Below are 22,291 nucleotides of genomic sequence, written 5' to 3' on the forward strand. Positions count from 1 at the left end.
TGCAAGAAAGCTCGCATGGCCATTTTAGCCATAGGGCTTTCTTGCGCAAGAAATTCATGATGCCTGTCCACACTGCCTTCTTGTGGAAGAGCTCTTGAGCAAGAGGGCTTATTCCTCGTGGGGAGAGGAATAACTCTGCCGGAAGAAGCCCTGTTTTCCGACGCTGTACTATAAATTTACTTGCGCAAGAACGCGCATGCAGTGTAGACGCTCTGCAAGTTTTTGCGCAAGAACAAGTGTTCTTGCACGAAAAGCCTGTAGTATAGACATAGCCTGAGAGGAGAGAGAAAGAGGAGGGGAGTCAGGAGGAACCATTACTTCTACTGATTCTTCCCTTTCCCCTTGCCTGGTGTTGGGGCTGACAGTTCCAGCTGGGCTTTCTGCCCCAAGGCAACATGAAATGGGAAATTGACTAGTCATGTAGCAACAAGGAGAGCTGTGGGGTGAGAGTAATAGTCCATGCTCCTTATATAATCTGCCTAAAATATTTCCAGCTGCAGGCAGTTTTCCCCACCCCATAAGACTCTGGGTCCAGCATGTTCTCTGCTATAAGGTTATAGAATCCCCTCCCTGGTTTTATAATGATCACTCCTCTTGGCATCTGTACACAGGGAGGGGTACTCACTCTGCACATCATCAAGGAGCAAATCTGATGAAGGTCAACCAGGAGCAAAACGCAAGAGAAGAAATGACCATGGACACATGTGGACCACAGTCCCTGAACCAGTGTCAATTTCACAAACCTCCTCCCTTTGGCCTTTTGCCCCTGTACAGTTGAAGAAGGTTCCTCTCTGATAAAAGTCAGTTCCCCTTTTTCTTAGGGGAGGCTGATGCTACACATGGAAAGGGCTTCCGGCTGCCCTTTCCTTAAAGGATCTCATCAGGCCCTTGATGGTGGATGAGATGTAAACAGGTCGCTAGTTCTACACATCAGGTTGCCTCGTTTCCTTTTCTCTTCCACAGGACACAGTAGCCAAAGGAGGTGAGAGGGGGCAGATTCCTCTTCCATCCCGACACCTACCTAGAGCCAGCAGGGGCAACAGAATTGTAAACAACATATGAAATGGGAGAGTAGAGAGGTGAAACCCCCTAGTCCCAGGGTGATCAGCAGTGGAGCGAGAGGTCCTGCTGACTTCAGCATTTTTCCATCCAGCGAGGGCAGATGGGGAGGAGCTGCTCTTGCCGTCCATAGTCCTCCCTCTTCAGGGGCTTTTTTTAGCTGACCCAGGCATCAGAAAAGGAGGGATGTATCCTTCACACTCAGAAGGGTCCCCTCTGCAGGTGGAATCATATGGGGGGAGGCCCGAGGAAGGGAATTCCTCACATGGTTCCCCACAGTAACCCTCTATACCTCAGTCTCTGAGCTGGGCAATGGAACGCTGGGGAAAGCCATCCAAGCAAAGAGGAAGGAAGGAGAAAATGGAGGCTGGAAAGAAAGCAGACTTTGGGCCCAAGTCATACCAACTGCCCCCCTCTGAAGCAGAGGAGGAATCCCTGGCTGTACCTATACAGAAAAATCACTGAGGACGAGTCACCATGTGAAACAGATTTTATCAGTCTCTAACGTCTTTCCCGCCCGCCGCGGCATCATATTCAGGCATCATCAATGAGCTTTTCGCCATTTGCCTCCTCCTTCCTCCTGGCCTCCTGCTCTCCTACTTCCTCCTCCTCCTCTGCCCCATCTGAGAAGACATCCTTCTGCCCGTAGCTCAGGGTGGTGCGTGCTAGATCCACCTCGATGGGAAAGACGTCTGCGTCCCGGAGTACGGCGTAGCAGTCGTCATAGTACTTGGACATGGTGGAGACAAAGCGCTGGAGCTGGAATACTATGTCCTGCACTGCAGAGGGGAAGGGATGGGAATAGATCAGGGGAGGACAGAGCAGGTGGTGTTCTTCCTCTCACATGCATTTTTGCGTGTTCAGAGACCAGCCACCATGTCCACACCCGATGCGACTCGATTTCAGAGGCATGTGCACCTCAGAATGTGATCGAGCTAATTGCAACTAATCCGTTACCCAGAGTTTTCAGAACCCACAGCAGAGGTCACTCTCCCCTCACCCACCCACCCACCCTCAGGCTGTGAGTGAGCCTCTCTCCTAAAGATTAGCCAAATGCAGCACATTCATGCTCTGAGCACAGCTGCCCCTCGTGCACCATGACAGAAGGGTCCATGAGGACAAGGGAACCACCAGACTGCATGAGGTCAGTAAGATACCGGCACCAAGGGTTTTGGGGATGAGATTAGGGACCAAAAGGGCTAAATGAATGAGCTGCCTGGATGAAGCTCTTAGGGCCCTTGAAGGAGGGCAGTGACACTCACCATGCTTCTGGTCCAGCAGTTCAATCTTCTCCAGTACATCCTTCCTCATCCTGGCAAAGCGTGTGCGTGCTTCCTGGCGGCAACGGAGGACCAGGCGGTACTCGTAGTTCCCGGTGCTGACCCTGTAAAGGGGCTCGCCCAGTGCCTGCCAAGAACACCACACCCTTGTAGAGACTCCCAGAAATCCCACAGTGCCAGAGGCTTCACACTCAGCTTCTTTACTGACGTATCTAACACACGGGTTAGACACATTTTTACAAACCGCCCCTCCCTGTCCCCAGGGTATAAAAGTTTATTTTTACTCATAAACAGCGCTGCCCTATTAGAATTGGGTCAGCTCTGCTCCGCCACAGGGAGGGCCTGATGAGCTTCTAGCGCACCTGCGCTGTGCTCTCTTCCCCCCGCCCAGAGGAGGGTGGGTTGCGCCTGGCTGCAGCTGCGTGGGGCCTGGGCGTGTGTGGCGCTCCCCTCCCGCAGGCCAGCCAGCTTGCCTGCGCTGCGCTCTCTGTTCCCCCAGCTGGCAACAGGATGGCTAGCTAACAAAAGATGGGTGGAATGCAGGATGCTGGCAGTTTATCCTGGTATGTGCAATTACCATGAATTAGCCTATAGAACCCGCGGCTTATACATGTCCGCAGGTAATCTAAGGTTTGTTTGTTTGTTTGTTTGTTTTTTTAAACACAGCAAAGAAAAACTGCAGGTTATACACGAGTGCAGGTTATATACGCTAAAACACGGTCATTTAATGGGGTTTTACATCCCTAGCCTGTGTGTGACAACTACCTTCCTGCAAGCTTCACCTCTTGCATGTTGCCTAACAAGCAAGCATGAAGATTTCTTTTCTAATACATAACACTTTTGAATTATATAGGGCAAGTCTACCCAGATGTGTTGCCTCCATCTAGTCATGGCACAGGAAGTCAGTGAGGATGGAACTGATTGTCTGACAGCAGGCTTTAGAGGCAAGAGATGGTGTCTGTCAGCACAGAGCACCGCAGATAGTGCTCCCCCCATATACACACAGTCGTTTGGGCCTGTGGGTCTAGCTTGTATTTTTCACTCACATGTGTTAAAGCCCAACAATGTCATCCTACTGGGTGGGGGGAGATTTTCCTCTGCCATTTATCAGGGTGCATATCACCCTCATTTCTCGATGGCTTCCGGGATTAGCCGAGTTACTCTGTACAGGATAAACTTAAAAAAACAAATAATGGCTGTGTCTAGACTGGCCAGTTTTTCCAGAAAATCAGCTGCTTTTCCGGAAAAACTTGCCAGCTGTCTACACTGGCCGCTTGAATTTCCGCAAAAGCACTGACTTCCTACTGTAAGAAATCTGTGCTTCTTGCGGAAATACTATGCTGCTCCCGTTCGGGCAAAAATCCCTTTTGCGCAAAAGGGCCAGTGTAGTCAGCTCAGATTTGTTTTGCGCAAAAAAGCCCCGATCGCAAAAATGGCGATCGGGGCTTTTTTTGCACAAAACGCATCTAGATTGGCCACAGATGCTTTTCCGCAAAAAGTGCTTTTGTGGAAAAGCGTCTGTGCCATTCTAGATGCTCTTTTCTGAAAATGCTTTTAACGGAAAACTTTTCCGTTAAAAGCATTTCTGGAAAATCATGCAAGTCTAGACGTAGCCCTAGTCTGGTAGCACTTTAAAAACTATGTGCCCATGAAAGCTCATGATACCATCTACGTGTTTTCTTAGTCTTTAAACTGCTACCAGACTATGTTGTTGTTTTTTAAGTTATTTCTTGATGGGTTATTCAATTTTACTAGTTCCTAAGGAGGCAGCATTGTCTGGTCCTCTCAGCGCCAAGGAATCCAGAGTTCTAATCTCAGCTTTGATACTGACTCCGTCTCTGACCTTGGACATTCGCATCACCCTTTTATAGTTAGGAAAACAGAGGCATACCCAGCGTATCTTTATTTACCTTATAAAGTGTTGGTAAGGGTTAAGATTTGAACTTTAAAGATTCACAAGACTCTACTCAATGCTAAGAATTATTTTTTATGCCAGTTTGAGGATTACACTGGATTTTTAGAAGTCTTCCAAATACAATTATGTATAGTTTATAAACAAATTGTCCTGTGACACCTGAGAGACTAACAAAAATATATAGTATCATGAGCTGTCGTGGGTAAAACCCACTTCATCGGTATATTTTATGTACACTGTCACTAGGAGAGCTTCTCCTGAAATCCATTTTCCTGAAACAACTACAAATGCAACTTACAAACAAATTTCCATTAGTGTGGGATGCAAAGTATCTAATACCAGATGTATGATAAACTGAACTTCATACTCAAGTGGAATCCATTAGAACAGGGATGGGGAGCCATCCGGCCCCCCGAAAGCTCAGGGCTCCCCCCAGCTTTGGGAAGCCTGTGCTAGTGCTCTAGTCCCGTCCCCCCTTTGCCTCCCTACCGTGGGGCTGGAGCACACAAAATCTACTAGCCTGGGCATCCCTAGGCTCTGGCATGTGAGGGGAATATGGGGAGTGTCTTTCTCCTCAGTCAGGGGTCAGGTCAGTAAGATTTTTTTTTCTTCTCACTTGTGTGCCCTGACTGATTTTTCTGTGTGTCAGCAGTCCCTTGTCCCACAAAAGGTTCCTCACCCCTGCATTAGGAGAACACCGTATAATAATCCTTATCATATACTAGTATTACTAGAAGAGCAGGACATAAGACAATTCAGTGAGCATGCAACTGAGATGATGACTGGTCCCAAAGGTTAGTGATGGGATGTGTTTCATCAAAGGGATCAGTTACATTTTCTGCATAGCACTGAAAGACCTTCAAGGTTTGAAAATGTTAACAATTAGAATGTATGAGCCTAGGAACATACATGTGCCTACGCACAGCCATGTGTTTCTGTGGTCACATGTGAGAGAGGACAAAATGCTACAGAAATACAACCTTAAATCATTATGGATGAAACTCAGTACTCACAATGCAGCTGTATTCCTCATCATCCATCTCCTTCACTTTTAGGCAGTAAGACTAACAAAGGAAAGATTAAAAACCGAAATACCAAGGGTTAAAAAAAATGTCATCACCATACAGAGTAGAAGCTTTTGATTGCTTGGAAGCTATCAAAGTGCTGGGGGTTGTCCCAGTTTCAAAAATGTTGTGGCTATATACAGTGGGAAAAGTGCAGCTGGACCAGATGTGGTATCTTAGTTGGAGAAAGGACCCCCATTTGGGGAAAGGGGTAAGGAGGGTAAGCATGCTGTTCTTAGGAAGCAGGCAGGGAGGAAGGGGAAGAGGTTTGTATTTATGTTACAATAGCATTAAAAAAGATTTGGACCCTGGATAGACATACAGGAAGTTTCTGTTCCTCCCTAAAGAACTTACAGGCTATTAAAAAGCCCTGTGCTGTGTACAGTTTGGGGTACTACCATAGCAAAAAGACACGAAGAGAGAATAAATAAGGCAGCCAAGAAATGATTAGAATCATTGATTTAAGAGTGTAGCCCAGTGGGCATACCTCTATCATCATAGGCATGTGCACGGGGTGTGCCGGGTGTGCCCAGGCACACCTTAATGTCTCGGGCTGGCTAACAGCTGCTGGAGGAAGAGGGGGATTTGTGACGGGGCACCGCAGCCCCTCACTTTACATTCCCCGCGGACATCTACAGGGCACTGTGGGGCAGAGGGAGCACATGCGCGGCTTCCTCAAACACTGAGTAACAGGTGAGAGGGGAGACACCTGGGTGTGGCGTGACATCACAGCCCGGGACTTTAAAACTGCGCGGCCCAGCTCCAGAAGCAGCTGAGGGCCGACTACAGACGCCAGCCCGAGCCATTTTTGCGGCCCAGCCTCACCCATCCCAGCAACACCACGCGGCGCCCCAGGAGCGCCCTGAGCTAGGGCCTGGCCGGCCTATAGCTTGGGCCAGCTCTGACTCCAGCCCCGCAAGCTGTAAGGTAGAAGCCAAAGGTAAGGGAGGGGAGAAGAGGGGAAGGGGGAAAATAAGAGGAAGGGTTGGGAGAGGAAGGGGCTTGTGCTGAGGGGAGGAAGGCAGGTCAGGAGAAGAAAGGGGAAGGCACCAAGGGACAGGGTAGAGGAGACACAAATGCTCGGGGGCCAAGTGGAGACAATAAGGAAAAGGGCAGGAGGGAAGGGGTCAGTGGGAGACGGGACAGGGTGATGCTGGGAGGGGAGAGGGTAAGGGCATTGGGGGCTAGAGGGGGAGGTGCTGGGAGAAGGCTTGAAAGAAGAGTTGGGCATGAGGAAGGCAGGGATGGAGCAAGTCATGTGTGAGAACACAGGGGCATGAGGGTGGTGAGGGGGTGGGCATCAGAGAAAAAGAGGGCAAAGGGGGCAGGGGCAGTGAGGGAAGGGGAAGGCACCAGGAGGGTGCAGGGGTAAGGGAAGGTGCAGGTGCCAGGGGATTCTGGGGGTGAAGCAGAAGGGCAGACACCTGTAGGGGAGGGACCAGCACCAGAGGAGAGAGGCAGGGCAGGTTTGTAGAGGGAGGTGTTAGGAGAGGGGATGAGGAGGGGTAGCTCACATGATCAGAGTGGGGCTACTGGAGAAGTGGGCACAGGGAGGAGAGAAGGGCTGGTAGAGGGGGGCAGGTCTCAGGAAGGCTGAGGGCAGTGAGAAGGGCAGGAGTCAGGACAGCAGAGGAGGGTGAGGGGTTGGAGGGCAGCAGGCAGCAGGGGAGTTGATGGAGCAAGGGAAGGAGATATGGCAGCAGAGGGAAAAGGTAGAGGTTTATGAGATATTTATTAATAACTTGGGTGCCACAGTGGCACATCCAAACAAGCCACATGAACTCAGTACTGGTGCACTACACAAAATTAATTCTGCTCATGGGAGGAAACTCTTAGAAGGAACACTTTGCCCAGCCTCTCCGCCCCCGAGTTAATGTCACACACATTGGGTTAATGCAATTGCAGGATAGTTGCATGAGGGGGGTTTGGTGGGGGTCAAACTAATCCATATTGGTAGGAGGATGGTGGGAAAAGTTCTTAGAGGAGGGGGTCACATGACACCTTTTACTTCTGGTCAGGTGTCCGTCTTGCCCAGAGAGTGTTACCTCCAGAAGTGTGGCCAATGGGGGTCAGGGGTGTGGCTAATAGTGTCAAAGTACATTTTAAAAAAATTCTTTGGGTGCACACCCTAATGAAATGTGCTGTGCATGCCTATGTCTATTATATTCACCGCTTTACATTACATTCTGCTTTATTATATTCAACAGCAATGCAAGGAACCTACAGGTTTGAAACTTATAAGACATTGGCTTCAGGAATTAGCATGAGGCAACCCATAAGTTTTGGGGAACTGGAAACAGAATATAAAGGGGAATTCTGTCCATAAAGATACCAGCCAGCCATAGAAATATAAACTAGAACTAACATCTTTTGAACAGAACATCTGATCACAAGAGGGCCATGGCAATGAACTGACGTATATGATAATGGGGGGGTGAAATCATAAATATTCTACCCTATAAAAAAAGGGCACCTTAATATTGGTAAGGGGAAAAGTACAACTAAGAGAGAGAGGAGAAACCCTACTGCATTTGCATTAGGCATGGTAACATATTATAAGAAGTGGCATCCCGGCGCAGTAGAAAAGAGAAAGAGCTATGGCTCTTGGGAGGGGCCACAATGATGGTCACTGGGGAAGATGAGGAAAGTGACAGTGATGAGGAAGATAATGACTAACATTTCATGGTGTAAGTATGAATATTCAAAAGCACTTTCTGAGGTATTTCTGTCTGCCTTACAGAGTTTAGTGTGACTTTGCTAAATGTATCAATCAATTATTTGATTGTAAATATAAAAAAAGTTTCTATTGTGCAATTGTTGCACCTGTGCACATTAGAGTTCCCAACAATATATTTGAATAATACTGGACCTGAGCTAAGGACAAAAACCTGTCTACCCTTCCAGTAATAACTGGACATTCTTATTCATATTCTATAAATCAGGCTACAAGAGGAAAGATGGTCAGTTGTCTAGCTGAAATTATTCAAGTTATCTGAAGGGTATTAATGCTGGGCAGAGGACATTTTCAGGAGATTCGAAGAGAGTAAACTGTGTTGGAGACCCCCTTACAAATAAGGGTGTTAAATACAATGAAGCAATATGTCATGTGGATACCAGGAAATGCATCTTAGGGTGTGTCTACACAGCAGGGCTTCACTTGAAATAAGCTATGCAAATTGAGTTTCGTCAATTGTGTAGCTTATTTTGAAATTGGGAGCATCTACACAGCACTTATTTCAATATACAGCACTCTTCCTCTGACTTCCCTTACTCCTCGTACAATGAGGGTTACAGGAGTCGGCGTAAGAAGTCCTCCAGCTTGACATTATTTTGAACTATTCCGTGTCCGCACAGCAGGAAGTTAAGTTATTTTGAAATAATGTTGCTGTGTAGACGTACCCTTACTTGTGAGGTCTATTAGGCTACGGAATAATCTTTCGAGGGAAGAAGCTGAAGCATGTTTCTTGGGTCCTGGAGACCAGAGAAAATGCTAGGGAAGATAAGGTATGAAATACTCTTGACCAGGAAACAAAGACCATGTAAATGAATAGGTCTTTTCTTTGTTCAAGTGCTCTTACTCTATGAAACCTCACCTCTACCAGGTGTTTAAACTGAAAAAAGGGAGGGAGAGGGGGAAAGAACAGCTTACCAAGTACTCAAACTTGACATCCAAGTATTTTTTGATGGTTAGTCTTGTGTCAGGAATGGCTTTGTTCAGATACGTGTTGAGATCAGTCAGCATCTGCAGAGAAAACATGTTAATTAAGTGACAGAACTCAGAAAAATAAGGAGCATTAAAAGGAGCTAAAAGGACTTGATGGCTACATGCAATGAGCTAACTTAATCTTCCTTGTTCACAAAAGGGCGGGTGTCCATGTCACAGAACCACGATTGGTACTATACGTTCTCTTTTGCTGATAGTCTTATCAGAGAGCTCAAGCACAGAAGCAACTGTGTAGATGAAGTACATTATCAACAGATGTGGAGCCTCCCAGAGGACGACAGGCATACTGGAGAGTGTACGTGTGAAAGTGTCAGTCTAGTTGTGGGGGGAATCGGTCGGAGAAGTTTGAACAACTATGTTCAAATAACTCTGCAAACTATTGATACATTTACAACTTCCACTTTGTCTTAATTGTCCAGACAGTTCCTTTAAAGAAAGTTTTATAAGAATGGCCATACTGGGTCAGAGCAAAGGTCCATCTAGTCCAGTATCCTGTCTGCTGACTGTGGCCAATGCCAGATACCCCAGAGGTAGGGAATACAACAGGTAATCATCACATGATCCCTCTCCTGTCTCTATAATGTTATTTCTAACTCTTCCCAACACAATTTTTGAGAGCTACAAAGACAGACTCTTCCATTTCTGGTCTCACTCCCCCACTTTCCCCAGTATGCTGACACCAGCCTCCCCTCTTGTACTTTGATTCTTTACCGGTTTGATAGTTTTCAATAGGCGGATCCCAAATTTCTCAATGCTGCGATGGGCATCTGCAAATTTCACAAAGGCTTCACTTGCAGCTGGCTGTGGTTCTCGTACACCAATGACTGAGAAAACATCTCCAAATGCTGAGCAAAGAAAAAAATCCATATAAATGGAGAAAGGGGTTATTTGGAGAGATGTTTCCATGTCTGATTTTAAAAATCATTTCCACAAGCTATAATCTGGCCAGTAACAGTGTTACAATCCTATTCTTGAAGGATGCCATGGGTTCCTTAAAGACTACAAATAGTCAAGGACCCACATATATCCCATCTGAAAGATGGTACCTATGGCAGCACAATGCCCATTAACACCATGCTAGGGAACTGTTTATGAACCGACTCAGAAGGAAGTGCAGCACTTCCTCCCTCGTTCCAACAGTAGCTAGTTTTTGTTGTGGGTCAGGGTTCAAGTACTGATGCTTCTGAGATCTGATAATACCATAGACATCCACTCCCCCACGCTAGGGTAGCCAGTCTGCTACAAATTTGAGGACTGAGTTTCTTCCAATCTATTTACCTCTGTGTGTCTGTGACAGTTCAAAGAAAGCTCTAAGGAGACTCTTGGTGTGCTCTGTCATGCCTGTGGTGGGGAAAAAGGGAGAGAATATATAAATCACCCCACCGACACAGAGTATATCCTCTCTCCTCCAATCCCAACCCACATGTCTGACAGAAGAGGGCAATTGACCTTTGTACAGCTCTGCAGTCCTCTCCAGCTCCTCCAGCCTCTTCACCAATCCATCTAGAGGGGAACAAAGAACCGGAGAACAGGTGGTTATGATGCTGAAGTCCAAGGGTACGTCTACACTACCCTCCTAATTCGAACTAGGAGGGTAATGTAGGCATACTGCACTTGCAAATGAAGCCCGGGATTTGAATTTCCCGGGCTTCATTTGCATAAACTGGGCGCCGCCATTTTTAAATCCCTGCTCGTTCGAACCCCGTGCCGCGCGCCTACATGCGGCACGAACTAGGTAGTTCGGACTAGGCTTCCTAGTCCAAACTACCGTTACTCCTCGCGGAATGAGGAGTAACGGTAGTTCGGACTAGGAAGCCTAGTCCGAACTACCTAGTTCGTGCCGCGGGGTTCGAACGAGCAGGGATTTAAAAATGGCGGCGCCCAGTTTATGCAAATGAAGCCCGGGAAATTCAAATCCCGGGCTTCATTTGCAAGTGCGGTATGCATACATTACCCCGCTAGTTCAAACTAGCGGGGTAGTGTAGACATACCCCAAGGGAACACAGGGATGTGACTGGCTGAAAGGAGCAGGCATGTATTTTATATGAACAGTTGAAAATACTCTCTCCCCCCTCCTCAAAAGTCTGGCTCCTTACCCCACCAGGAAAACACTTTAAAAATAAATGCAACCTGGATTCAGAGATTCATAACTGGGCTTACTCCCTACTTGAAATTCATTGGGTGGATCCCTGATTTTCAGCACTCTGTTGTGTCTTATGCACCCAACTACTAGTTAAAGGGCCCCAGCAACGTTATGTCGTTGGTTGTGGATGGAGTCATGTTATACAGTGACACAGCACATTTCCCTCAGAAGGGGGCAGCCCTATTTACAAGAGTTACAAATGCTAAGGCAGAATCCTGAGGGAATGAAGCAGAACTTGTGTTTAAGTAACTGTGACAAATTAGGAGGGAAGGGGCAACGGCTAGTTAATTACTGCACCACTCAGATGAGAAAGCTGATGACTATCACAAGAAATGCCCAGTTCACCCCTCCCACAACACTGAGACAGACATCTCACAGTGCCTGACATATTCATTTATTATTTGGGGATTGAGATTGAACATATGGACAGTCTCGAACTCCTTGACTATTAGAAGCTGAAGTCCAGGCCATACGTAACCGGAAAAGTTGTTTTCCCTGCACTTGTAACCAGGTTTAAAATTTGACCTACCGCCTCAATCGCACAATAATTTAGCCATTCTTAGAACATATGAAAGGGTTAATGGAGAATCACTTCATTCACCGCTCAAATGAAACAACATGCAGAGTGGAAGGTGGCAGCTGTGTAACAGCACATTATGCTGCAGTTTAATACGGGAAGTACAGAATAGGGAGGTTAACACTCCACTGGAGTGGCCTAGTGTAGCATTTCCCAAACTATGGGACCAGTACTGGTCCATGGGAAAAAAATACCAGGTCTCAGCATGGCTGCCACAGTGTTCTGGGCTTCCAAAGTGCCCGTGCGGCGCCGGGTCCCCCAGACCCTGGGCCAGGCTGAGCTGAGAATGCAGCCGGATATTCCGGGCTCCCGGCAGAGGCATAGCAAGGGCAGGAGCAAGGGGGGCCATAGACACTGGGTGCCATGCTGGGGGGGGGCGCAAGGCTGGGGGGGTGGGCGCTGGGCTCACCTAGGGTGCAGGAGGAGGGAGGTGCTGGGAACCCGGCGCTGGACTCAAGAGGAGGGAGGGGCAGGGAATCAGTGCTGGGCTCAACATGTCTATGGGGTTTGGAGGGAGGTGCAGGGAAACAGAGCTCAGCTGGGCTGCAAGAGTGAAAAGGTGCGGGGTGCTGGGCTGAGCTGGGCAGGGCTGCAGGGGGTGGGGGGAGGTGCAGAGCTCAGAGCTCAGTTTGGCTGCAGGAGGAGGGACGTGCCAGGGACCCGGGGCTAGACTCAAGGGGAAGGAGGGAGAGGCAGGAAATCAGAGCTGGGCTCAGCAGTTCTGCAGGGTTTGGGGGGAGGTGCAGGGAAACAGGGCTCAGCTGTGTTGTGGGGGAACCAGTGCGGGGCTTAACTAAGCTGAGGTGGATGGGGGAAGGCATAGGGAACAGAAGGGCAGCACTCAGCTGGGCTGTGAGGGGCTGCAGGGAACTGGTGCTGCACTCCCTTGGATTGTGGGGGACGGTTTTGGGGAAGGTGCAGGGAACCAGCGGGGGTGGGCAGCTCAGTTGGGTTGCCGGGGAGGGAGGTGCAAAGAAGCCTAGTGGGGAGGGGAGGTCCTGAAATGACCTCTCCTGGTCCAAAAAAATCCCTCATCTGGAATCAGTCAGTTCCGGAAGATGCCAGACCAGGGAAGTCCAACTTCTACCCTAGACCCCTCCTTGCATCCTCCCTCCTAGCCAGACACCCTGCCCCCAATCTGCTCCTGCTCCCGCCTCCCGGAGTGCCCGTACAGCTCCAGGTCCCCCAAGCCCTGGCCCGGCCTGGGTGGAGGATGCAGCTGGATGTTCCAGGCTCCTGGAGTGCTCGTGCAGCGCTGGGTCCCCCAAGCCCTGGCCTAGGCTGGGCAGAGGATGCAGCCAGGTGAAACAGTGAAAATTTATTCATTTTTCATTCTTTTTTTTAAATATGCATTTATATTTTTGGGTTGCAAAAAACAGTACTGAAAAAAAACAGGTTCCAATTAAAGTAAAAAGTTTGGGAAACCCTAGTCTAGCCAACTTTCTATCCATCTTACAGCCCATTAATCCAATCCATATTCCCTTAACTTGCTGGCAAGAATATTGTGGGTGACTGTATCAAAAGCTTTGCTAAAGCTGGCACTGGGGACTTTGAGGGGACCAGAAACAACTTATTTGCATATTCATCAGTTGCTTAATGAATACGCAAATATGCAAATGAATGTTACCCATCCTCCAAAAGCTCGTGAATGGATTTACTGGTCCCCGTGGCAAAAATTTGGGAAACCCTGGCCTGGTGGATAAGGTAAGCCATTAACTGGTGGTCTGGTCGGGCTGAAGCAGCTCCTGGCACATCTCAGGCTGTTCCAGCCCGGCCAGGCCCGTGGGATCCTGGTTAACCGGAATATTTAACATTCCATTTAACCAGTAAACTTTTTAACCAGGATTTTACATCCCTCGCTACAAAACTGCCGTATCTATTTGGGACTGCAGAGGAGACTTCCAGTTTGCATTCTCTGGGTGTGACTGACATCACTTTGAGGGACAACCATTCAGCCACTGAGACTGTTTTGAATCCAGGTTTATTATGCACATGGGACACTTACAGGCAGGGTATTTCAGACAGGTTTACTAAAAGGTATGACATGACACAAAACTGAAACAAATGCATGAAGTCAGAATGCAGTCAAAGAAATGAGAGGAAGGACACCAACACAGGCCTGCACAACATATGGCCTGAGGGCCGCATGCGGCCCGCAGGGGGCTCACTGTGTGGCCCGTGCTGACTACGGGCGGCGTAGCCCCATCCGATCCGTTGGACGGGCGGAAGAGCGGAGCGCCGCCGGGGAGGGGGAAGTGCGGCAATTCTTGCCGCCGGGCTGCCTGCGTGCAGCTCCATTGCGAGGAGGCGGGGCGCGAGCCAGAGGGCGGGATGCCGGCAGACGCCAGGATGCTGGTGTGACGTTATGACGTCACAGCCAGTGACCGATGGATTCAAAAAGGCAGAAGCCAAGTAGGGGAGGGGAAGGGACTTGTGCTGAGGGGAGGGGGACAGGTCAGGAGAAAGGGGAAGGCACCAAGGGGCAGGGTGCAGAAGACACAAATGCCAGGGGGCCAAGTGGAGACACGCAGTGGGTTTTTTTTTTTCCTCCTCAACAAAAATGTTTAGATGTGTGTTTGGTATTTTTGGGGAGAGCATCCCTACTTGCGGCCCGCAGCTGTTTTCTTTAGAGTAATATGGCTCTCGTCGCTTTCCGAGTTGTGCAGGCTTGCACTAACAGATATGAGGGCTGTTGCTTGTTGGTATAACTATTTTGACTTTGCATGGCAATGTAACCTTGTATTGCATTTTGATTCAGTAACACAACAATCATTGTGCAGTCAAAACATTCAGGAATCTCTCACTGTACTGTGAGCTAAGTACGAAAGACAGTGACTCTTGCAAGGACTAGGAGAGGTGCCTATCCTAGTCAGACCCCTTGTCCCCACAGCACTACTGGGCACCAGCTTAACAAACACTCCCTCTCATAGGGCACCAGCTTACTGACACCGACAATAAGGAAACAGGAAGATGCCTTTCTATATAGCTGCTTACCATTGCAGAGGATGGCTCGGCTCAGTCCCAAGGCATCTGCTGTCCCCGAGCTCATGTTCTCCACTAATCGGTGCTTCACTTTCTTCAAAACTACACCCCCCCAAAGAGTCAAACTTGGGATCAGAGCAATTTCCATAGTCACAAAGAATACAATTAACAAAACTCTCAAATGTCAGGTACCAAAATGGCTAGATTGAGCCTAACTCAGAGTGCAAAGGAGACTGAGCAGAGAACAGAAAGAGAATACTACAGAAATTAGATGCAGGGAAGATCTGAACTTGGGCCAATGCAGGCATATTCTGAACAATATGTGTTCTATTCAAGTCCTATATACCCCAGGCAACAGGGTTTCACAACTTCCTTTGGAAGACACAGCCTAAAGACACATAAGAAATATGTTCTGACATTCAAGGCCACATCTTGCTTACTTTATTCAACTGATTAAATCCAACGAAGTTAGCAGAACAGTGTGAGAGTAAGCATGTAAGGTTTATTGCTCAGCCAAAAATTTCCCTGTGGTTAAATTTTAATCTCATGACTCTTAGTTAAAAGTCTCTGAACAGTCCCTCTCCCTGTTTGGGGACCATACCCTTTGGATTCTTGAAGATAATTATACACTTTTTGGAATCCTATGACTACTCTACATGCATTTAGAGCTTGATTTTCAGAGGTGTTGAGTGTCTGCAGCTTCCAGAGATGTCAGTTGAAGTCGTGGATACTTGGCACCTCTGATAAATCACAGGCCCTTTACTCTTATTTTTTCCCAAAAATCCACTTCTCAGCCCCTGTGCATTTTCATTTGCTCTTGTTTGAGTTTCCTTTGTCAGCATCTTCACCAACAGCGAAGAATGAAAAGAAAAGCAAATCCAAAGAAATAAATACCCTTTTCAGCTTTTCCAGAATGCTGGGAACATGGTCATGTTTTAAGGGGACACTCAAGTAGATTAAATTTAAAAGATAAAGTTTTGTTTTTTAAAAAGTTATACAAAATCCACTATGGAGAGAAATATAATGATTTTCTAAAATAGATTAACATGGGTTTTGGACTGACATCTTTCCGTGTACTCTCAAAAATCCAAATACAGCAGTAAGGGCCAACTGAATAAAAGACAATAAGTGAAACTGATTAGTTAAGTTTCACTATCCAAACTGCACACAATACAGAAAGCAAGCAAGAGCAAAAAGGATAACGGTAATTTAATTTGAAATAATCAGGTATTATTAGTGACACAGGGAAGGACTGCTTTAAAAAAAAACACACACACACACACAAGTTTTAGCTTATGTTCATTTAAAGGAGACAAAATAGAAACAAATACTGAAACAAAATTTGATTTTGGCCGGGATCTCCTCACTACCTGCCCGCATATCGAAGGAGAGAAACCAACATGACTTACCAATATCCAAGGACTTGCCCTGCTTTGGGTCGGCTTGGAGTTTGTTGTAGTGAATTGTCACTTCTCCCTGGGTGAAATAGCAAAGCCAGAGCTGTGGTTCTGGAACTGAACAGCAGGGGCCTTCTCTACTAAGGACAACAGTTTATATATAATCTGTGACCCAACCTTACCACCGAACCTTTCCTACTTCTTACCTTTACCACCTGTATCATTTTGGCCACCTCCACTTTGGTTTTCCCTTTGACTGACTTCCCATTCACTCCTGTGATTTCATCGCCAGCTGCCACAGTTCCATCTAGGGCTGCTGGAGTGTTATCAAACACCTAAAAAAGAAGAGGAAGAGCAGAGGAAATACAGAGCCAGAGAGGAGTGCAATTAGTCTTATTTATGGGGCAGCCTCTATTTCTCTTCTCTTCCTGACCCAAAACCCTTAGATATCCCATAGGGATCTGAAATCTAAGTACTCAGTTCCTTCTGGGGCCTTTCATCCCTACTTTGTGCATCATCTAGGGAAGGATTTCTTGAAATCTAGTACAGGTTGTACCTCCCTGGTCCGGCACCCTCAGGACCTGACTGGTCCCAAATTAGGGAATTGCCGGACCAGGGGAGGTCAATTCCATCCCTCTGCTGACAGGACTCTGGGCTCTCCCAGGGTCTGTCAGCAGACCTAGTGGAGCTCCCTTGACCCCAGCTCCCAGTTCCACTGAACAGTCCCCACCACTGCAGCTCTGCTGTCCCAGAGTCATCTGGCTCTGCTCACCCTAGGGCTGCCACAGCTCCAAGCCCAAAGACTGCTGGGACTCCACTGTCCCAGGGCCACCATGGCTGGGCCACCACTGCTCTTAGACACCGAAACTGCCACACCTCTGAGATGCCAGGGCTGCTATGGCTCTCGAGCTGCCGGGGCGCCGCTACCTGGGGCTATTGGACTCCATTATTCCGGGGCTTCCCAGCTCCTGCGCTGCCAAGGCTCAGAGCATCAGCAGGAGAGATTTGGGGCTGCTGTGGCAGCCACGACTCTGCTCCTCAGACCTGCCAGGGCTCTGCTCCTTTGGGCCACCAGGGCTTCTGCAGCTTTGCTATCCCAGGGACGCCAAAGCTGCCACAGATCCACTGCTGTAGAGCCACTAGAGCTCCACTCCTCGGGGCTGCAAGGGCTGCCACGGCTCTTCTGTCCCAGGGTTGTCGGGGCCAACCCCATGGCCACCCAGCCCGCAGGTCCAGGGGCTCTCTGGTCCAGCAATATCCGTGATCCTGCCAGACCATGGATGTTGCCAGGCCAGAGAGTCCCAGACAAGAGAGGTTCAACCTGTACAGGTGTTCTCAGCTTTTCAAGACTACTATACCCCTTTCAAGAGTTTGATTTATCTGGTATCCCCAAGTTTCACTTCATTTAAAAACTACCTGCTTACAAAATCAGACATCAAAATGAAAAAGTGCAGACACGTTATTACTGAAAAATTGTTTATATTCTCATTTTTATCGCATAATTAAAAAATAAATCAACCAGAAAATAAATATTGTATTTACAATACAGTGTATACCATATAGACACACACAGACAAGTACTTGTCTATATGAAATGTTAGTTTGTGCCAACTTTACTATGTAGCCTGTTGTAAACCTAGGCAAACATGTAGATGAGTTAATATACCCCCAGAAGACCTGTAAAATAGATGTACCCCTGGTTGAGAACCACTGATCTAGTATATCACATGTGACATTCCCCTCTCTGACCCCTTTGAATTTTAATATGCTCCCAGGACTCTGCTGATTCTCAGGTGGGTGGGTGAATTCAGGGGCTTTAACCCTATCCTTCCAGAACTATTCACAGCTAGTGTGAGAAACTTCTATTTGCTGGAAACGAAAGAAGATACATTTTCCCCTTTTGTCAGAGTATGAAGTAAGATTCTCCATCTTCCCCTCAGTTTCCATCTGTCAAGCTTAGCATGGCTTTACAAGGACAAATCATAATAGTCTCTTCTTCCATGAGTGCCCACCTGAACAATATAGAGACAGGGACAGTACTGTGCTCCTCCCCCAATACTGATCCCAATCAGATTCTGCGAGTCCTTCTTCAAGGTTATTGTTCCAGGAACGGTGGGGATCCCACTAGAACAATATAGAGAGGAAAATGATAACTGACACAAGTTGAAATAGCTGTATCTTCACGCCAGAGCTAAAATGTATAATGTGACAGTATGCTAGATATGTCTCCTCTGAATTAATTACATTACCGCTGCTGTTCTGCCTTCCAGCTCAGAGTGGCAGGACTTTATTTAAACATAATTTCAATAGGTTTATTTGAAATCACTAAGTTGAACAAGAGGCTAATGATTAAACGTGATGAAAGTAGACTAGTGAGCAGATCCAATGCTGTGATCAAAACTGTCTTCTGTTACTGGGAATAGAGAAAGAGAACTCCCAAGGCATCTTTTTCAGAGTTTATATGAGGAATAGAGATATCCTATCATACAATGTTTAAATATTGTCTAAATATTGTAGAGGCTATTTTTTCACATCTCTGTGCAAAAGTTAAGTAAATAAATACACAACACAAATATGTAGGGATGAGATATGACTGACAGTGAGAACTTCTTGCAAAACAAAGAATCCCCCCCTCCCCACACACACACCTTTTATTTCCATAAAAATTCTAGTGCTGTCATGCGGGGGGAACTCCATGTGCTTGTCATGGGCCTAAGGATTATACACACTCCCACCATTTCTTTCGACTTCATACTTCCCTCCTAGCAGAGTGCACCCCTTTAGAACACATCAGCAGTGCTGTGCAATCAGTAAAATAGGAAGAATCATTTTGAGCAACAGAAAGATTTCCCTTCTGCTCACCGCCACTGCAAGGCTCCACCCCACTAGCTATAGGGAGCAAGACCTCAAGACTGAACAATGACCCTAGATCTCCAATACACATCACTAGGAGTGAGCAACTCTACCTGCTTTGATCAGGTCCTTGTTGCAGCTCCTTAGGCATTGTCTACACTTAAAATTTAGGTTTACCTAGCTATATTGCTTACAGCTATGAAAAATTTCAAGTCCTGTGGAATAGTTAGGTTGAACTACTCCCCAAAGTACAGGCAGTCCCCGACTTACGCGGATCCGACTTATGTCGGATCCGCACTTACGAACGGGGCTTTTCTCGCCCCGGAGCTCACGGGCGGTGTGTTGCCACCCGTGTCCTCCGGGGCGAGAAAAGCTTCTCCCGGTCTCCCTGGTCTGCTGCGGGGGGGGGGGGGGGGGGGGGGGGGGGGGGGGGGGGGGGGGGTCCAGCAAAGCCACTGGACCCCCCCAGCAGACCAGGGACACCCAGGCAGCGGCTTTGCTCGGGTGTCCCTGGTCTGCTGGGGGGGTCCAGCGGCTTTGCTGGACACCCCCAGCAGACCAGGGAGACGCAGAGCAAAGCCGCGGAGCATGCCCGCAGCGGGACAGCCTGGGCGCGCCTGGGCTGTCCCGCTGTGAGCGTGCTCCAGGGCTTTGCTCCCCGTCTCCCTGGTCAGAAGACCAGGGAGACGGAGCAAAGCCGTGGAGGACGCGGGCGGTCCCGCCACCCACGTCTCCCTGGTCTGCTGGGGGGGGGGTGTAGCTAGTGCCCCCGCCCCAGCAGACCAGGCTTTTCTTGCCTATGCCTGGGGTAGAGCAGCTGGGGCGCTGCCGGGTTGGTCCCGCAGCGCCGCTCCTCGGCGCTACTGTACCAACCCGGCAGCACCCCAGCTGCTCTGCCCCAGGCGTCCTGATTCAGCCGCTGCTGGTCAGTTTCAGCAGCGGCTGAATCAGGACGCCTGGGGCAGAGCAGCTGGGGTGTTGCTGGGTTGCTCCAGTAGCGCCGCTCCTCGGCGCTACTGGAGCAACCCAGCAGCACCCCAGCTGCTCTGCCCCAGGCGTCCCCAAGTCAGCCGCTGCTGAAACTGACCAGGGGCTGACTACAGGAAGCCCGAGGCAGAGTTGCTCTGCCCCGGGCTTCCTGGAATCAGCCGCTGATCAGTTTCAGCAGCAGCTGACTTGGGGACGCCTGGGTTTCTTAAGTTGAATCCGTATGTAAGTCAGAACTGGCGTCCAGATTCAGCCGCTGTTGAAACTGATCAGTTTCAGCAGCAGCTGACGCCAGTTCCGACTTACATACAGATCCAACTTAAGAACAAACCTCCAGTCCCTATCTTGTACGTAACCCGGGGACTGCCTGTAAATGGAGTTAGGCTGATAGATGAATTCTTCCATCAAACTTAGCTACTGCTTCTTTAAGAGGTGGATTTACTACAGTGATACAAAACCTTTCAGTCACTATAAAAGGTATCCATAGAACCACAGCAGAGCTGCAGCTGTCCCTTTGTAGTGTAAACATGTTCTTTGATATTTAATTGTCAAGAAAGGGAAATAAAGTACTCACAGCTTATCCTCCTCAATGTCATAGTCCAAGTCTCCAAACATCGCTCTGGCAGTCTGGAGCCTTTTGACTTGAAACTCTGTTTACACCAAAGTGCCTGGAAAGAGGAAAAAAGACTTGTAAATTTAATTCTCTCAATTCATCAATGCTCAGCAGCTAAAGCTGAAGAATCAACCTGTGCCCTCTGTCAGGCCCCTTCTCTCTGCTAACTGGGGATGGAGCTGTTTGGGAAGGAGATATTTCAGACTCTTCTGATTCACTGCTCAGGGTTGGAGATGGGGTAATGGTGCTTTTTATTGTTTCACAAGGTATACAAGTACTCTAATACTTAGAAAAGGACACAGCCCATCATTCAATCTGCTTAGCACAATACTTTCCAGAGCTATCTGGGGTCTTATTCCCTTCACCCATTTACTATTTCAGTTTCTTCTGGATTCTGCAGCAAGTCAATATGCATCTCACGGGCCTCTGCCTCCTTCCTCTGAGGGCTAAACACAGTTTTCCCTCACTGCTTTTTCATGGAAAGTATTCTCATGTCTGACAATTTGAGGAAGCATCTTTCTCCCGCACCCTCATGTTTCAGAGAAGAGCGCAGCAAACATCTCTCTGCATCACCACCACCATCACAGTAGCTGCACAGCGGTTCATCTCTGGATTCGTGCTCTGCTCTGAGTCTCCCAGCTTCTGTCGCTCCACTGGGGTGGCTGGTGCTGGAAGTGGGGAGACTGCGTGTGCCTGCGTGAGAAGGTGCCGGTGCCCTGCGGTGACTTGTCAGGGTCAGTGCTGCCAGGTGCTAAGCGGGTTAGTGGCTGCTTGGCATGGAGTGGAGGGTTGTCAGGATCTGGGGGATCCCGCGCTGCTGCGCGAGGTGAGGAGCAGGGGTCAGGCTGGCACGGGGGGGGGGGGGGGCAGCTCTGAAGGGAGCAAGTGAGGGGAGGGGCGGAGACCGGCCCAGACTTTGCCCCGCGGCGCTCAGGGCAGTATGGGGTTAAGGGGGCCCCTCAGCTGCCCCCCCCCAGGAACGTGCCCCCCAGGGCTGGGAAAGCTGGCACGGGGGAGGCGTTAGTCACTCACCGGAAACAGCTGTCCAGAGCTGGGTACCTGCATCCACCTGCCGCCTCTACCTGTCAGAACACCGCGCCTCCACGTCACTTCCGGGCCGGAAGCCGCCTACCTATCCCAACTCCCTCTCCCCCACTCGCACCCGGGCTTCGCCCACCGGTCGGAGCAGCTGTCTCGGGGCCCGCCCACCGCTCCGCGCTCTCTTCTCGCGATAAGACAGGCCCACCCCTGAGAACGGGTCGCTATGGAGACGTAGAGCGCTCGGGCGGCTCTCGGGACAGCCAATAGAGGAAGGGGCGGGGCCCAGCTGTGGGCTCGCGCCCTGCAGCCGCCATGTTGGGGCGGCCGTTGGGCGGGCGCGCGGCTCTGGCGCAGTCCCGCATCCCGTGGGAGGCGCCCGCGCCACTTCCCTGCTTGGGCCCCTGCCCCGCAGCCGCCGGGCTAACGGCCAAGTGGACGCGCCTGCGTGGCCTCTGCCAGGCCGGGCCCATAGCAGGTGACAGGAGCCGGTGCAGCGCTCAGGGCACTACCTGCCTGCGCCCCCCCCTACCCCCAGTGCGCGTCACCCCCGCCGGGGCTCATTTCCCGTGCCTAGGCTGGTCATTGCCAACCCTCCAGGAGCCTCCTGGAGTCTCCAGGACTTAACGGGCGATGGGATGGGATGAAATCTCCAGGAC

The 22,291-nt window shown here is 49.1% G+C and overlaps 1 protein-coding gene across 1 annotated transcript; it reads right to left on the reverse strand.

Annotated features, from left to right (window-relative positions):
• Positions 1 to 218: 218 nt before the first annotated feature.
• On the reverse strand, positions 219 to 21,844 carry PICK1 (protein interacting with PRKCA 1). Its single transcript, XM_075937108.1, has 13 exons — positions 21,627 to 21,844; positions 20,556 to 20,649; positions 18,154 to 18,265; positions 16,348 to 16,476; positions 16,154 to 16,220; positions 14,757 to 14,846; positions 10,492 to 10,545; positions 10,321 to 10,383; positions 9,754 to 9,887; positions 8,968 to 9,060; positions 5,268 to 5,318; positions 2,322 to 2,466; positions 219 to 1,838 (listed from the first exon to the last, which is right to left on the reverse strand). The coding sequence occupies exons 2-13, from the start codon at positions 20,594 to 20,596 to the stop codon at positions 1,594 to 1,596; spliced, it is 1,224 nt and encodes a 407-aa protein (XP_075793223.1). The 5' UTR covers positions 20,597 to 20,649; positions 21,627 to 21,844; the 3' UTR covers positions 219 to 1,593.
• Positions 21,845 to 22,291: the final 447 nt, after the last annotated feature.

Source organism: Pelodiscus sinensis, chromosome 1, assembly GCF_049634645.1.
Source record: "Pelodiscus sinensis isolate JC-2024 chromosome 1, ASM4963464v1, whole genome shotgun sequence".
Classification (NCBI taxonomy): domain Eukaryota; kingdom Metazoa; phylum Chordata; order Testudines; family Trionychidae; genus Pelodiscus; species Pelodiscus sinensis.

What these genes read in the sequence shown, in the direction of transcription:
- PICK1 (XM_075937108.1), bottom strand. Translation starts at nt 20,596, where the DNA reads ATGTTTGGAGACTTGGACTATGACATTGAGGAGGATAAGCT. An exon ending in AAATGATACAGGTGGTAAAG is followed by an intron (nt 16,221 to 16,347) that starts GTAAGAAGTAGG and finishes TATTTCACCCAG; the next exon opens with GGAGAAGTGACAATTCACTA. An exon ending in ACTGCTGGACCAGAAGCATG is followed by an intron (nt 1,839 to 2,321) that starts GTGAGTGTCACT and finishes TCCCCTCTGCAG; the next exon opens with TGCAGGACATAGTATTCCAG.